Below are 17026 nucleotides of genomic sequence, written 5' to 3'. Positions count from 1 at the left end.
AGACCATCTGTTTTTGCTCCTTCATTTGGACAGTGGGGACATATTACCAGTTGGTCCCTTCATGGACATATTTGATATGATTAACTACTAACAAATGGTACAAAAAGGACACATGCAAAACAGTGTCTTAGGTTAATATAGTCCCTATTCAATTTACAGGTCTTTGTTGAATATCTAGTATTAATAATGGGAACTGAAACCTGATCATGAACATAGTATTACAATTTTAATACTGTCACATGGTGTTTGTAATTCATTCATCAGTTTAGTCTTTATATTATGTGTGAAGAGACATTTGGTTCTTGTAGAGGGAAAAATTGAACCGTGACTTACAATTCCCCAATCATATTAGAATGCATTTCCAAATGAATATAAGAATAAAATATACTTATTCACCTGCAGATTCTTGATTTCTCATTTAATATAATGTTTCATAGTTTAGAAGTAAACATTTAAGAAACAATTCCTTTGTCAAGTTAAGTATTCATAGATGAATTCACTTCCTGAGTATTCCAGGATATATAACATATGGCCAAGGAAAAAACATGCTTGGGTCATAGGAAGAAATGTATATAGTCTGAATCGTAATAATCTGTAAACAAAAACAGTAGGATCATTTGGTTAAGGCTCCCATTGGGGGGAACATACTCAAAGTGTAACCTTTAGTTGTATTTCAAGAACATTTCTTGAACTCCTGCTACTTATAGAGTACCAATGATATTTACCTGTCATATAAGAATACCTCCTTATTTTACTTTATTAACTGATACTTTTTTTATAAAGGCTATGAAAGAGCTCAGATTTGCTTCTCTTGCTTAAGTCATAAAAATAACAGGATATAATTAAACCACCAGAGCCTACGCAGATGTTCCGGATGTTTGGGCTTGGTGCGATCAGCATGTTCATCCTGGGATATCTGCCCATTTATTACTACTTGCTTTGCCAGAGGAGGTAGGCAAACATAAACTTTTATTTGCTGATTGCTGAGTATACTTGAATATTTCTGTGTAGACACATTTATTCATAGCTCCAAAAGCACAGTGATTATGTTTGGGTCCCTTTTGTTTAAAAGGAGGTAGCTTGGGAAAAACCTAAAAGTTGAGTTACCATAATATTTCTTCAATGCATGTTATTTTATTTTTCCATAAATTTAAGACATCCTCTTGCATAGTCTGTACATTCCCTCATCAAAAAAAAATCCCAATTGGAAGGAAAAATAAATCAGTGAGCTGAGGGTATGTGGAGTGGACGTGGTTATTAACTGCAAATCAGAAGGATTCCCAGAAGTGTTAGTTTCCATCTAGTAGATGGTCATCTACCATTGGGTCTTAAAGCCTTGATCTTCCTTCAAGCCAGTTTGTATCAGATTTCTTATTAGCATCTTATACAAAGTCCCAGTGGGCTGTTGGCATGATGCTTGTAAGTTTTTCTAAATAGCTCCCCACCTACTGGGACAGAGTGGGTGTGGAGGTAGAGAGCAGGGCCAGGGCTAGGGTGGGGTGAGTGAGGCACTCACTCTCAGGTTTGTGTAAGTGCAGGGTCGACACTAGCACAACCCTGAGAGCAAGTTCCTCCTTAAACTTTTTGGTAAAGAAAAGGTGCCTGTTGAAGATTAAGCATCTTTGATGTTTTCATTCGAGTTATTAAGAAGGTGATATTTGAGTTACCAAGAAATTGTTTATATTTCACCAGAAGATTTAGACTATACATGTTACCTTATTTTCCATAAAGATCATTAAGTCTTTTTTTTTCTTTTTTGTATCTTTTCCTTGAGTCTGATGAATTTGTCATACTCATCATTGTAGTTTCAGTTCATAGCAGAATGCCTCACATATAGTGGATGCTTAATATATTTTTGTTGAATAAATGAATAGTTAAATGAATAAAGAAACACAGTGGATGGAGTTGACTAGCCTGGAAGGCAGTCATATAGTGATTTAAACTTTCTCATTGCTTTCATCACTTTCTCAGACCATTTTGAAGACACTGTTGGGTCACAGCCTTTCAACTTTTCCAGTTTGCATGACTGTCAATTCTTTTCTCAGTTTTCACTTAGTTTCCTATAATGAGTGAGTTATCTCTATTCCTAAGCTTCTTTCTTTTCTTTCTTTTCACAGATGAATGGGAATAGGAGTGGAATTTTTGACCCTGCTGTCTTCCTTCCAAAGCTTGATTTCATATAAAAATAACCCATGAATAAAAATGAAACATTATTTGCTAGAAATAGGTAGCTTAGGATTATGCCATGCAATTTAGAGTATCTGTTATAATAGGCCTGGTATAATAATTTCATTACGGTCCCTTTGTTATGCCTCTGCCAAGAAGTTTTATGGGGATGCTAAGGTACACTGGAGTTTTCTCTAAGATGAGTTCCAGAGGATTATCCTTTGATAAGAACATTTTCTTCTTTTTACATAATACAAACTGCTCGAGAGACTTGAACAATGTGAATGGTATATATATAGAATGCCATAAATTTTGGTTTACTATGGTTTATTTATTTATTTATTTACTTACTTACTTTACTATTTTGTGAAAGAGTGGTATGTACCTTCAGTCATCCTGAGCTGTTTGTTGCAACCTCAGAGCAGGTATCAGTTTCGGCTTGCTGCTTAGCTGAATTTCCAGGAACAGTGGATGGTTGAGGGTGGATGGGGCACTGTCAGCTTTTCCTGGTAAGCTGGTTTTAGAAGCAAGGAGAATAATTGTGTTAGAAAGATCCTATCCTTGATACCAAACAAGGAGTTTAAATGGAGGCCAAAGCCTGCTAAACCCTCCTTTTTGGGGGCAAGGTATCTCTTTAGAGCTATCCCCTTAACTAACTTTCTGTTCTCCATCTCAAAGAATAAAGAGCTAAATAAACTGTTACAGTTGTAAATTACAGTAGGTAAAATAAATGATCCCATAAAAGGGAAATAGATGCAGCAGTAAAATCAATGTGTAGTGGTTTAGAAAAAGAAAATAAAGAAGCCAGACACAGTTGTTTGACTGAATCAGAGGGGCCCACAGCAAAATGCATATCTATAGTAACATGATCTGGGCCTCGTTGTTGAAGAACCTTTGAGGCATTGGAAGATACTCTTTTTTTTAAAAAATTATTTATTTATTATTTATTAATTTTTGGCTGTGTTGGGTCTTAGTTTCTGTGCGCGGGGTTTCTCTTGTTGCAGTGAGCGGGGGCTACTCTTCATTGCAGTGCGTGGGCTTCTCACTACGGTGGCTTCTCTTGTGTGGAGCACGGGCTCTAGGTGTGCGGGCTTCAGTAGTTGCGGCTCGCGGGCTCAGTAGTTGTGGTGCACGGGCTTAGTTGCTCCGTGGCATGTGGGATCTTCCCGGACCAGGGATCAAACCCGTGTCCCCTGCATTGGCAGGCAGACTCTCAACCACTGCACCACCAGGGAAGTCCCTGGAAGATACCTTAAGCTCCTCTTGCTGGATCCTTTCCTATACGTTGAATATACATTCCTTCAGGAAAAAGCTGTTGTAGCTCTTCTATTTTGGCCTTCAGTCATAAGTCAAACAAATGATGTTTTGACATTCCTCAACTCCTATAGTTTGGACAGTGCCTTTTATTTACAGGTAACCTAAGGAGCTAACAACTGGCAAGAGTTGGAGGGATGAAAAATGAGAAGTAATATGAGTAGAGGGGAGGAAGGAAAGCACTTTACCTAAAGAGGATAATCACTTTCCAGAGACAAATGCATTTCATTTTTTAATGCCTGATTCACGCTTTCTACAGTTGACCATATTCAGTCACTGTTTGCTTGTGCTAGGTATTGTGGAGGATGCAGAAATGTCTAAGAGATAGGCTCTAGTTTTTTTTGTTTTTTTTTTTTTTTTTTTTTTTTTGCGGTATGCGGGCCTCTCACCGCTGTGGCCTCCCCCGCTGCGGAGCACAGGCTCCGGACGCGCAGGCTCCGGACGCGCAGGCTCAGCGGCCATGGCCCACGGGCCCAGCCGCTCCGCGGCATATGGGATCCTCCCAGACCGGGGCACGAACCCGTATCCCCTGCATCGGCAGGCGGACTCTCAACCACTTGCGCCACCAGGGAGGCCCTAGGCTCTAGTTTTAAGGAGCTTGAATCTACCTTAAAATAAATCCCAAGCATGACATATTAAGAACAATATAAGATGGAATATAATTAAGGACTAAAATGAGTGGTAGCAGTAACTTATAAAAGTTCTGAGCCATTGAGGATAAGGCTGAGTGGGAGATGACAGAGTGGGCTCCATGGTGGAAGTGCTGTTTGAGCTGAGTTTTTGAAGGGAGGACAAGATTTGGGTTAGGTGGGGAGGGGGCCCTCCCACAGAATTCATTACATCCAGATGGAGTCTCCTTACTATAGATCCCTTAAATGCTTATCATTTCTAAGCAGGAGTGGCTGAACTTTGCCCCTTTAATAATCTGTAACTGAATCTGTAGTTTACTTCTACTTGACTTGAATTCAAGTGTGGTATGAACCAGGTAAACAGAAAACTCAAGCCAGCTTGAACTGGTTCACGTACACAAAAGGGAGCAGAGAGCATTAGTGAAAAGCTTTCTAAGAATTTGCTACTAATAGCCTTATTAAACTCGCATATAAGATGTATTTTGAAATTCATTATGTCCTCAAGGTTATGTAAGATCTATTTTTATTCTCATTAATAGGGATCAGAAGCCTCATTAGGTTTAAGTGTCACTGGTGGGCTTAAGACTTACATAGAGATGAAGGAACAAACAGGTGGATTGGGACAAAAGGAAGCAGGGGAGGGGGCTCTAGGGCGAGAGAGGAGAAGGGAGGTGGCTGAATTTTTCCTGTTACAGTAATACAGTGCCAATAACAGTAGTTTCAAGTGCAGAATTCAGCTTCTAATCTTTATCTGTTTTTTTTTTTTTTTTTTTTCCTTTTTGCGGTATGCGGGCCTCTCACTGTTGTGGCCTCTCCCGTTGCGGAGCACAGGCTCCGGATGCGCAGGCCCAGCGGCCATGGCTCACGGGCCCAGCCGCTCCGCGGCATATGGGATCCTCCCAGACCGGGGCACGAACCCGTATCCCCTGCATCGGCAGGCGAACTCTCAAACCACTGCGCCACCAGGGAGGCCCTCTTTATCTGTTTTTATATAGTTTAATCTGTATGTATATGCCAGTTAAACATCCTGTGTATTATATAGTGATATGATACTTGAGTGTGTACATAGCTTTAGTAAGGTGGAAGATTCAAACATTGTACTACCATGCCTATTAAAATCAGATAAAGTGTATTTTCAATGTTCTTTTTCTTCCTGTCAGATTGAATTTGTAAGTTCGAATTAAGAAAAATTCAGGGGGCTTCCCTGGTGGCGCAGTGGTTGGGAGTCCGCCTGCCGATGCAGGGGGCATGGGTTCCTGCCCTGGTCCGGGAGGATCCCACGTGCCGCGGAGCGGCTGGGCCCGTGAGCCATGGCCACTGAGCCTGTGCTCCGCGATGGTGAGAGGCCCGCGTACTGCAAAAAAAAAAAAAAAAAAAAATTCAGAACTCAGTCTGAAAATGACAAGACTACATTTTCTTTCAACTAATAAAAAAGCCATGTTTTTTTAAGATTGTAGATCATCTGATACACAGATGATGTAAATAGCACATCCCCCATATACTTTCAATGTTGCTGCTTGCCAGATGGCTGTTACTGAAAATTTCTACATTTAGACAAATCCTGCTGAGTGATTCTCTGTATTATAATGTGGTTTTCATTATGTAGATAATCTTAATACCACTCACTCTCATAGAATGGGAGGTAAAGAATTGGGAATAAATGTGTCAAAAATTGCCTAAAAATCATCACCCATTGAATTTTAAAAATAGGCATTTACATTTTCAAATCCCTATGTTTGTGTGTCTCATTATACTGTACAATATAATTAGTAATGTTATTTTGAAAAGGATTATGCAGTAATTAGCCAACTGCTGAAAGGTTTGAAGTTCTTAGGATTATATACATATGAATTCAAAGAAAGGAAATAAAGTCTATAAATTTTAAAAGTATGGCTGGGCTGTAAGAACTTTGACAAAATATGATCAGATGAGAATGTGAGCAAACTGGAACCCTTCTCTAACATGAGTCACTATAGATTTGAAATTCACATAAAGCCAGTTCTTCTTGGACCCTGTTCAGGGTAATTTAGTTATTGAAATAATAAGAGAACCTCATTATATGTGGATTATATGTCTGAGGTATTCCTATTGCAGGGACTCCAAGGGCAGCATTTTAGAGAATTCTGGGATATTAGGTACTATTAAAAAGAAGAGTTTGTTGCCAAGTAACTAATAACCTCATTGCAAAATGCAGTGGCCCTTTCTCAGTTTCCATCCAACTTGACCTTTTTGTCACAAGTACACTGTTGACTGCTCCCTTTTTGAAACTTTCCTTCCTTGGATTTCATTATTCTCCTTACCATTCTGATCCATCTCAATTTGCTTCTCTTTGTTTTCCCAACTGTGGTTGTCTCCCAAAGCCTTATTCTCATCTATCAGAGAATATTACAAGTATGTAGTAGAAAGAATATTTTAAAAGATCTGTGTTCTACTTCTGCCTTCACTATCAGTTTTATAGTGAGCTTAACTTTTTTGGTATTGATTTTCTCATAAAGTTAGAGTAGAGAATTGAGTTAGAGAATTTCTGAAGTCCTTTCTGAACATAATGTTCTGGGCTTCTCTGGATAAATGACTCTTAAACATATATCCTGAAATCCTCACCTCTATCTGTTTTATATTTCCAACTGCCTTCATGAATTAGGTGTTCTGTGAGTGCAAAATGCACTTACTGCAGCATTGCAAAACTGAACTTCTTTTCCTCCCAAATCATCTCCCCTTGACACCTGTTCATTTCTGTCAGTGATTTCTTTAGTCTCCCGGGCTAGAAACCTTGGAATCATCTGTGACTATTTACTTTCCTTTATCCTTAATATGTAATTCTATTCTTTTAGGCTCCCTGTCATTTTTTTGGTTTCCTTTGGGATGAGTCTGGGATTTACCTCTTCTCATACTTTATAGTCGCAGCTTAGTCCAGGCCTTTTATGTTGTCAACTGCTGTCCCAAGTAAGTGGTTTCAAGAGAGGAGCAAAAGGGGAGCAAAATATATTAGTCTGCCAGGGCTGCCATAACAAAATACCACAGTCCAGTTGGCTTAAACAGTAAACATTTATTTTCTCACAGTTCTGCTGGCTAGAAGTCTATGATCAACATACCAGCTGATTTGGTTTCTGGTAAGGGCTCTCCTCCTGGCTTGCAGATGGCCACCTTCTCTCTGTGTGCTCACATGGCCTTTCCATGATGCCTGTGAGAGGGGGTAGAGAGAGAAAGAGCAAGCTCTCTGGTTTTTACTAAAAAGAATTTTAAAATTAGTTTTTATAATGACATTAATTTTACTGATCAAGGCCCCACCCATATGACCTCATTTAACCTTAATTACTCCCTAGAGGTACCATCTTCAATGCAACCATACTGGGAGCTAGGGCTTCAAGACGAATTTTAGGGACACAAACATTCAGTCCATAACACATGACTAGCTAGCATCCAAATGCAAAGGCAGAATTGAGAACTGAGGAGAGCATTGAGATGATATGTCCAATGCAAAGAATTTATACAAGAGACACAATAACTGGGATGGGGCTGCAGGTGGTTTTTGGAAGATGGTTAGGCTTTAGGTCCTGGAGAAGTTTCCTGGCCCTTCAATAGGAATATGTGGCTGTGCCGTTAGGAAGGAGGGAGTGAGTAAGGATGCTTGCCAAGCTAATTTGGACATATACGTGGACCCCTAGTCTACTCTCCTTCTAATCCATTCTGTTATATCCTGCCAGGCTTATCTTCCTAAAATAGCATTATTTCATTTCATTATATCATTCAAGAACTTCTAATGCATTCAAGAATATCTGGATTCCAGGCCTTCTGTTAGGTGCTGTGAAGGGCAAAGAGGTGAATCAGATCATGCTCTGTGCTTTCAAGGGACACATAGTCTAATAAAGGGTATATACAAGTATCCACGATACAAAGTCACACTCAAAAGGCACAGATAAAAACAATGAGCACGTTTGGCCTTTTCCAGTTTATGTGAAGTTTTCACATACATTGTCTTGTGTGACCTTCAAGACAGAGAGGTGCAGGGAGGTTTGGCTTCTTGCTCAAGATTACGTAGTGATAGAGCAAGGATTCCAATCTGTCTTCCGATTTCTTTCTCTTTTTACTATAGGAAATAGGAAGAAAGTTAGATAAAAACAGCAGCATCTTGTTGCTTCAAGTCCACTCAAAGGGCTGTGGCTTTCATCTGTATTGGACTCATTCTGTAACTCCAGTAATATTTCTTATAATACTCCATGTATCTTTTGCTCCAGCCAGGGAACTCTCTTTACTTTTCTTGGCATACCCCAGGCTTTATTCTTGCCTCTCTTCTTTTGTCCGTGTTCTTCCTAGATCTTGGGATTGTTCTTCTTCATCCTCTTCATTTGTTTGAATTCTTTCTTACCTTCAAATTTGCAGCTGCCCCAACTCTTCCATGAAGTGTTCTGCAACTGCTCCAGATTCCAGTGTTTTGTCTTGTCTTAAAACCTCTTTCTGTGCTGGTATTCTTATCCACATAATCTAACATGTAATTATCCTTTGTTTCCTATTGTTTGTTTTCTTTCTCTAGCTAAATTGTAACCTCTGTGAGGACACTGGGGCCAAGCTTCATACTTCTTTGAGTCTAGAACTGGGGATACCCAAATGGGGTTTCTGCACGGGTATCATCATCATCCCTTTGGAACATGTAAGGAAACGCATGTTCTCAGGCCCCACCCCAGACCTACTGAATCAGAAACTCTGGGTTTAAAGTCCAGCAATTTGTGTTTTAACAAGCCCAACAAGTGATTCTCATGTACACTCCGGTTTGAGAACCACTGATCTCTAGACCATGTGGTAAGCAAATCAGTAAATAATTATTGGAATAATCTAGTTAGTCATTTCTGTGGATTTTATGACTGTTTTGTGACGTTGCAAATAATAAGTTAAACTTACAAGCTTTCCTAGCTAGAAAACTGATGTTGTGTTCTTTAACTATCTTAAATAATTTATATTTATATTAATGAATTATAGTTTATTAAGAAACATGGAAAAATCAACCCACTAGATCAGTGTTTCTCAAACTGTGGACTGTAGATGGCTTCTGTGGAAGTAACCTTAGGAATATTTAGTAACACAGATTGCCGGGCTTTACCCAAGAGATTCCGATTTTGTAAGTCTGAGGTTTGGTCCTGAAATTTATATATTTTTATTTTTTTTATTTTTTTTTCTTTTTTGCGGTATGCGGGCCTCTCACTGTTGTGGCCTCTCCCGTTGCGGAGCACAGGCTCCGGATGCGCAGGCCCAGCGGCCATGGCTCATGGGCCCAGCCGCTCCGCGGCATATGGGATCCTCCCAGACCGGGGCACGAACCCGTATCCCCTGCATCGGCAGGCGGACTCTTAACCACTGCGCCACCAGGGAGGCCCTGAAATTTATATTTTTAAAGCACCCCAAATGAATCTGGCACACAGCCCATTTGGAATTGCACTAGATTCTCTAGTTGAACCGTTTATTCATTCATTCTTTCTGCATATCTTTATTGAGCTCCTATTTGGTTTAGGCACTTGATAGGTGTTGTATTCTCCATCTGATCATTTTCCTGGATAGCCTCACTGTCCATGCTATGAGCCACCTAAGCCTATAGCCTTAGACTTCCCTGATGTACTCAGTTCTGAGGACTCTTGCCTGCACTCTGCATTGGCCACCCATTTTTGTGTCCATATCCTGAACCTTATCATTCGTCAAAAATTGAACCTATGAGTCTCTGAAATCTTACACTTCAAAATCCTACTCTTTGACCATGGAGGGGGGGTGCCTTGTTTTCTAGGTTTTTCCTCTCTTTACTTTTGCTACCCCTGTTTCCATTGAGACCTCCAGACTCTTTAACGCTCTCTTTTCCCCTGGTCTTCTACCTTTTTAACATCATCTGATTTCTTTATCTACCCTGGATCCTATTGCCTGTTACATTAATACAGTCTTTCCAGCTCCTTTGCTTCATTGAAATTGAATCCACACCACTTCTCTGCTTCTACATCTAAGCTTTTGGGAATTCCTAGAGGAAATAGAGTCTCACAACTGTATAGATATGTATCACTAGAAATTCCCAGTGGGCCTACTTAGTGTTTCCAGCCACACTATTCTACTTGATGCTTACAAACAACTTGCTGCCTTGCCACTCTGAGCTTTTCACACAGTGTACCTACCCACTGGTAGAAATGCTGTCATATATCTCCCCATCTCCACTCTTCTTTATCTGGCTCACTCCACCCAGAATGCAGGCCTCATATTAGATGTCACCTCCTCTAGGAAGCTTACCCCAAACCTACTGCCCAGATCGGGTCAGGCTTCTTCCTGTTTGTCTTCTACCAACCTCTGCTTACCTCTTCTTGGATTATCTCAATGTGATATAATTATCAGCCTATATATCTGCCTTCCCTTCTAAGTTTTAAGCTCCTTTGAGGGCAGGTCCCATGTCTTACTCATCTTTATGTCTCGCTATTTAGAATAGCGTTAATTTCATAAATGAGCAGATGTGTCAGTGAGTGAATGAGTATTGGATAAGTTGATCTGTATACTTCAAGTGTGAGTATGCTGGTGACAATATATGACATTTTATATGAAAAGAAGAAAATCACGTCTAGGACACTGAACAAATAATTTCACCCCTACTTTCCCCCTTGAGCATTCTCATTAGATATTGGGTAGAAAATGTAACTTTGGATCTCAGTAATGTTAGAAGGTTAAACCTAATACCAAGTCCTCTGCAACCTAAACCAGTGCAGTGAGTTTTAAAATAATAAGGCTGTGTGTTGCATTTTTCTTTGTTAATTAAGGGGAAATGTACACCATTAAATTTAAAATAAAATCTGTGGGTAAAGAAAACATAGTCATTTTAATTATGTGAAGTAAGATGTATTGAAGTCACAGCATTGGTAAAAAGTATAAGTCCCTAATTTCTTATCTAAAATTTTGAAATTCAAGAAGTTCTGTAAACCTCAAACTTCTTTCCTAACTCACTTGGCAGCAAAACCTGATCTGACCTGACCTGAGACACTTTCTAGTCATTATTTAATGCTTAGAGTGAATATTCATATATTTTGTTGTAGAAATATTACTGTTTGATCATGAGATGCTGCCCTAGACCCCATGAGAGTGTCATGTAATATGCAGTATATCATGTCATATTACCTTTCTAAAATCCAAAATATTCTGCATTCTGAAACACATATAGCCCCAGGGGACTGAGAACTATGTAATTTTTTCAGGGTTTTTTTTTTTTTTTTGAGACTGCAGTTAACAGCACTGCAATGTAAATAGACCATAGGTAAATCATATAAATGTATTTTTGGCCTTCACCCACTGTTTCATTTATGCCTGGAGACTTTTTATGATTAATTGAGAAAAAGGTGTTTATTTGCTCCATATCTGCCTTAGCTAGTGGAGCTCAATGACAACCCAGTAATGTAGTTTTAGGGGAGAAAAGTGAGTATTACCTTCAGAGTCATCATGTCAAAATCAGGATTTTCTATCTTTGGGCCCCACATGCACAGAACCTGTATAGCTAAGTAGCACTGTCGGGGCCAGGTATCCTCTTCTGTACGCTATCTAGCATTGAGCTGAGGGTAGGAATATGTATCTATCATTACCTCTTCATAATCTTATATGCAAATCTTTCTTTCTTTCTCTTTTGGGTTTCCATCCTTACCTCTGCTTTGGGCATTCTTGTTTCTTTTCCTTGGATTGTTTTTAGGTATTCAGAAAGTGAAAGCTCTGTAAACATAAATATCAACTAACATTTCCTGAGTCCTCACTGGGTTACCAGGCTCTGTGGGATATATGAAGTTACATGGTAAAGCTCTAGCCTGAAGTTATTTCCAAGCTCTGAGGGGAAAAATAAGACAACAGTAGACAAAATAGGCTACAGTAGCGTAGTGGGTAAGAGATTGTGCTTTAGATTTAAGCAGGTCTGGATTTGAATCCTGCCTCTAGTACTGAGTAGTCTGGTGACCTTGGACAAATTACCTTCCTTCTCAGTGCCTCAATTTCCCTGTATGAAAAATGGAAATGACAGAAATAGTACCTGCCTCATCAACTAAATAAGATCATGCACATGAAGTACTTATACACAGGCCTTGGCATGCAGGAATTCTATCATACCTGCTGTTATTTGTCATTATTTGCTAATGCTGCAGTGTTGTCTAATAGAAAACGTCTGTACTTGAGTCAGACAGGCATAGGTTCAAATACTAGTAACACCTCTATTTACCAGCTATGTATGACCTTGGATGAATTATCTTACCTCTTTAAGCCCCAGTTTAATCATTTGCACCTTATAGGGCTGTCGTGAGGATTAAATAAGATAAAATATGTAAAGCACCTGGCCAAGTTCTTGGCCTGTGAGAGGCTCTCAAGTACCCACCTCCATCCACTGTCCACACAAATGCAAGGAAGAACAGGATTGAATACCCAATGATAGCAATAGTGAGTGTGAGTGTGAAATTGTAAAATTGTAGATGATCATGTAATGTGAACTATTACTATTTAGTTTTGAAGTTCATAAGAGAGAGGGATCCCTATAGGCTAAGAGTGAAAGAGAAGGCTATCTAGACAAATAATATATAAGCTGGATCTTGAAGGGTGGGTAACATTGATGTCAGCAGAGGGAAGTAGGATGGCATTCCTGTTGCAGAGGATCCAATGATGAAAATAATGCTATATAGAATAATAATTATGGTTACAATGATAAATATGAGCGAGCCAAGTATAATACTTTCTATCAGAGTTATTAAATCTGGAATTAAACAGTTAGGTGGGAATGTGTAAAGAGTTATGTGAGCAAATAGCCTTTTCCTTATAACCCACCATTGTTATTGTTCTGTCACTGTTGAGAAGTAAGGTTTCACTTTGAACTTTTAATATTGCACCACATGCGCCAATCCTTTACGAAGGAAAGTCAACAGAATTTTAAAGGCTTTGAAGAACCGAAGAAGTAAACTAAAGAGGGATGGTGAAATGTTAGGGAAAGCAACAGATGAGGAAGGGTTAGGTGATGAAAAGGAACAGGAGACCAAAGGTAATGACAATAGGATATAAAGTTGAAGTATTTAATATTTGATTCTTGTTATCAACATCTTGGTTCAATTGATGCCTATTTTTTTTATCCCACAAATGTTTGGACCACAGGAGTATCAGCTTCTGAAACAAATATTATCACTAGGGATATTTGGATGGGAGGAAGGTGGACAAGAAATGTGCTAGGTGGTTTGGGTGCCATATTATTTGGTATACATAGTTCAGCCCTTCAGGAAAACAAAGAAATGGAATCTGCCTGCCCTGACTCGAAGCTCCATGATAGACACCCTTGCTAAATAATAATGACCATGATCCTCCATGTGTGTTGACCACATGGCATATCCAGGGGAAGAAGCATAGCCTCAGGAGTCTGACAAATCTGAGATCAAATCCTGGATCCTAGGTGTAGTGTCAGCTACCTGCTCCCCAAACGTACACAGTCCAGTGTTAGAAGAGGTTCAGAGAGGGGATCCCAGAATCACACACCAGGGGACTACCTGGGCCTCATTTCACTTGCGCAGACTTACAGATCCCCTAGCCTTGGCCTGGGTCTCCTCCCAAAGTAATTACCAAGGGCCCAGTAAGAATAAAATGGTTTGTGAGAAAAGAAGTATACTTCAAGGAATAGGGTACTAGATTGGGAGTCAGGAGACTCAGGCCATTAAGTAGTGGCATTTCCATGGGCAAGTAACTTAGCCTTGATACCATCAGCTGTGGGGGTGTGTGTGTGTATGTGTGTAGCTTAAGCATATGTGAAAATGCTTTGAAAATTGCAGTGCATTACGCAAATTTAAGGTTGATTTCTAGCCTCAGTTATGGAGAAGGAGAGGAGTAGAATAACAGACCATTAAACTGAGCGTCAGGAGACTCTGGCTTTAGTCCCAGTTCTCCTGTTATTTACGGTGGGAGTTTGGGCAAGTCCCTTAACTTTCCTGGGCTCAGTTCATGAAGCTGAAAAATGGAGATTTGGACTAGATGAATAGGAAAAGTGACTTATCTCAGAGGAAACAAAAGAAAATCCTTATACAAGGTATTATATATATGTATGTAATTGATGTATTATTTATACAAGGTAATACATAAGTATATATAATAATAATACATGTATATTATTACACATACCTGTATATTACTTTGTATAACTTTAGTGCAGTACACACATGCACATATATTGGGGGTTGGCCAAAAAGTGCCTTCGGTTTTTAAGTAAAAGACAAATTTTTCATTTTCACCAAGAACTTTATTGAACAACGTATTCACCCTTTTCTTCCACTACCTTCTGCCATTTTTCAGGCAACTTCATAATTCCATCTTCCCAAAACATTTTATCTTTTTGAGCAAAGAAAAGTTATTTTTATTTTAAGGAAAAAAAGTTTCCACTAAGAAATAATAAACCAGTAAGTTTGCAGAAAAGTTAACAGTAGCACCCTGTCCCTACCCTGGTGACAACTTCAGGTGTGTTACACAGCTTAAAACATCCTGAACATGCTTCTTTTTTAACCTAAAACCTCTGAGTGATCCTCAGAAAAGGTCTCAGAATAGCTGCTTTTCTTGTTTTTTTGGTAGGTATATCTATGTGGACTTGTAAACTTATGCAGCTTTATCTATAATATGACAGCATGAATCTGTGGACTACTTCCTAAAATTAGGACTCTTTCTTTCCACCTTTTAAAACACATTCCAGCACGCCTAAAGAGCTGGGAGGATTAGCTCAGTGTACCCCTCTACGAGTATCTCCCCCACCAGTGTATTTTCAAGACGACTCTTTTCTTGGTCAGTTGTACCCCTCAGCCCGCCCCGCCCAAGTATAACCTGACACTCAAAATTCTGCTACTCGGCTACTCTCATTCTGACAGTTGGAGTGTCACTGTAGCACGCTATTAGCTCCTGAAGCTCATAGGTAACTAGGTGCCTTTTACAGTCCTCCATAGAATTGAAATTTTTTCCATTAAGAGAATTTTGTAAAGACCGAAATGAATGGAAATCCAAAGGTGCAATGTCTGGTGAATATGGTGGATGAATCAGAACTTCCCAGCCAGGGAACAGTTTTTTAAGTTTTTGCCTCGTCATCAAAGAAACATGCGGTCTTGGCATTATCCTGGTGGAAGATTATGTGTTTTCTGTTGACTAATTCCAGACCCTTTTTGTCGAGTGCTGCTTTCAGTTGGTCTAATTGGGAGCAGTACTTGCTGGAATTAATCGTTTGGTTTTCCAGAAGGAGCTCATAATAGAGGACTCCCTTCCAATCCCACCATATACAGAACATCACCTTCTTTGGATGAAAACCGGCCTTTGGTGTGGTTGATGGTGGTTCATTTCACTTGCCCCACGACCTCTTCTGTTCCACATTATTGTACAGTATCCACATTTCATCACCTGTCACAATTTGTTTTAAAAACTGGAACGTTTTGTTATGTTTAAGTAGAGAATCACATGTGGAAATATGGTCAAGAAGGTTTTTTTCGCTTAACTTATGTGGAACCCAAACATCAAAGCGATTCACATAACCAAGCCGGTACAAATGATTTTCAACACTTGATTTGGATATGTTGAGTATGTCGGCCATCTCCTGCGTGGTATAATGTTGATTGTTCTCAATGTCTCGATTTGATCGCTATCAACTTCAACTGGTCTACCCTACCGTGGAACATCGTCCAGCGAGAAATCTCCAGCACGAAACTTCGCAGACCACTTTTGACACGTTCTATCAGTCACAGTACCTTCTCCATACACTGCACAAATCGTTTTTTGTTTTTTTTTTTGCGTTTCAGTTGCTTTTTTTACCTTTCTTGAAATAATAAAGCATAATATGCAGAAAATGTTGCTTTTTTTCTTCCATCTTCAATATTAAAATGGCTACACAAAAATTCACCACTTTTGTTAAGTTTTTTTAAAATGCATGCTGATATGACATCTGTCACAATACAATCTAACAAAATGGTTTCGAATGAAGTTAAAGACAACTAAGCGCTACTAGAGCCATCTTATGGAAAAAAATGAACGAAACTTTTGGCCAACCCAATATATGCACACACATGCGTGTATGCACACATATGACATTATAACTAGACTAACAAAACTTGATTTCTGTGGGTCATTCTCTGAGGCATGGAAGTTAACTTTGCTATTCAGAAATTGTCATTGTAATGGTATCTGCTATAGTGTATTTAGTCTGTATGCCTCACTGTAATAAGATGATACATTGGCAAACTGAAAATAACTAAGTTAATCATAGCATTCAATATATAGAATTTGAGAACTTTGTCGCAGTCAGTTCCTTCTATAGCAAAGTGTGATGTGTGTATACTAGTTTTCAAGTTGTTTAACTCTACTTTACTTTTCTCCTGTAGCATTTTCCCGTTGAGAAGGACACGTCTTTCAGAGCAGAGGAGACTGTCCCAGTGATCCAAACCTGATGGAGTGTTTTAGAAGGATAAAAGTTCTTCTTTTTGTTGTGTTTATTTCTAAACGTAAAATAAAGATATAATTCAGTTTTTGTGCATCCAACCAGAATCCGAATTCTTATTAAAAATAGCTTCTACAGAATTTTAAAAACCATATGAAAAGCACTGCTTGCATATCAGGTCCTAGATAGTGATGTGATTTTTGCAACTTGGGTTATGTTACCAACATATATACTTCTGTTGGTGTTAAATAAAGCAGAGATTTCATGTTGTTATTCACCTTCAAGCAAAGTGGTAGAAAAAACCCAGTGATCATATTTCACTGTATATTGCACTCTTTGTTTTGAGGAAAGAGGTAAAAATATTTTATATTAGGGTTCTTTGTAGTTGATAATTTATAACATTATTTTTTCCACCATAAAAGTAAGACACACTCATTATAGACAATTTGGTAAAAAGGCTTTGTGGAAGAAAGGAAAAAACCTCAACCATAATCCA

General features: G+C 39.0%; 1 protein-coding gene across 1 annotated transcript in view; it reads left to right on the top strand.

The window, feature by feature from the left end:
• Positions 1-17026, top strand: part of FMR1NB (FMR1 neighbor) — a 68197-nt gene that overhangs the window by 17564 nt on the left and 33607 nt on the right. Inside the window, exons 4-5 of the mRNA XM_060086381.1 lie at positions 855-951; positions 13001-13125. Of these exons, the coding sequence (XP_059942364.1) occupies positions 855-951; positions 13001-13125 (222 nt within the window). The remainder of the gene's footprint in view (positions 1-854; positions 952-13000; positions 13126-17026) is intronic.

The sequence above is a fragment of the Mesoplodon densirostris genome, chromosome X, assembly GCF_025265405.1.
Source record: "Mesoplodon densirostris isolate mMesDen1 chromosome X, mMesDen1 primary haplotype, whole genome shotgun sequence".
NCBI classification, from domain to species: Eukaryota; Metazoa; Chordata; class Mammalia; order Artiodactyla; family Ziphiidae; genus Mesoplodon; species Mesoplodon densirostris.
Note: the sequence above shows the minus strand (reverse complement) of the source record. Positions and strands in the feature narration are given on the sequence as shown.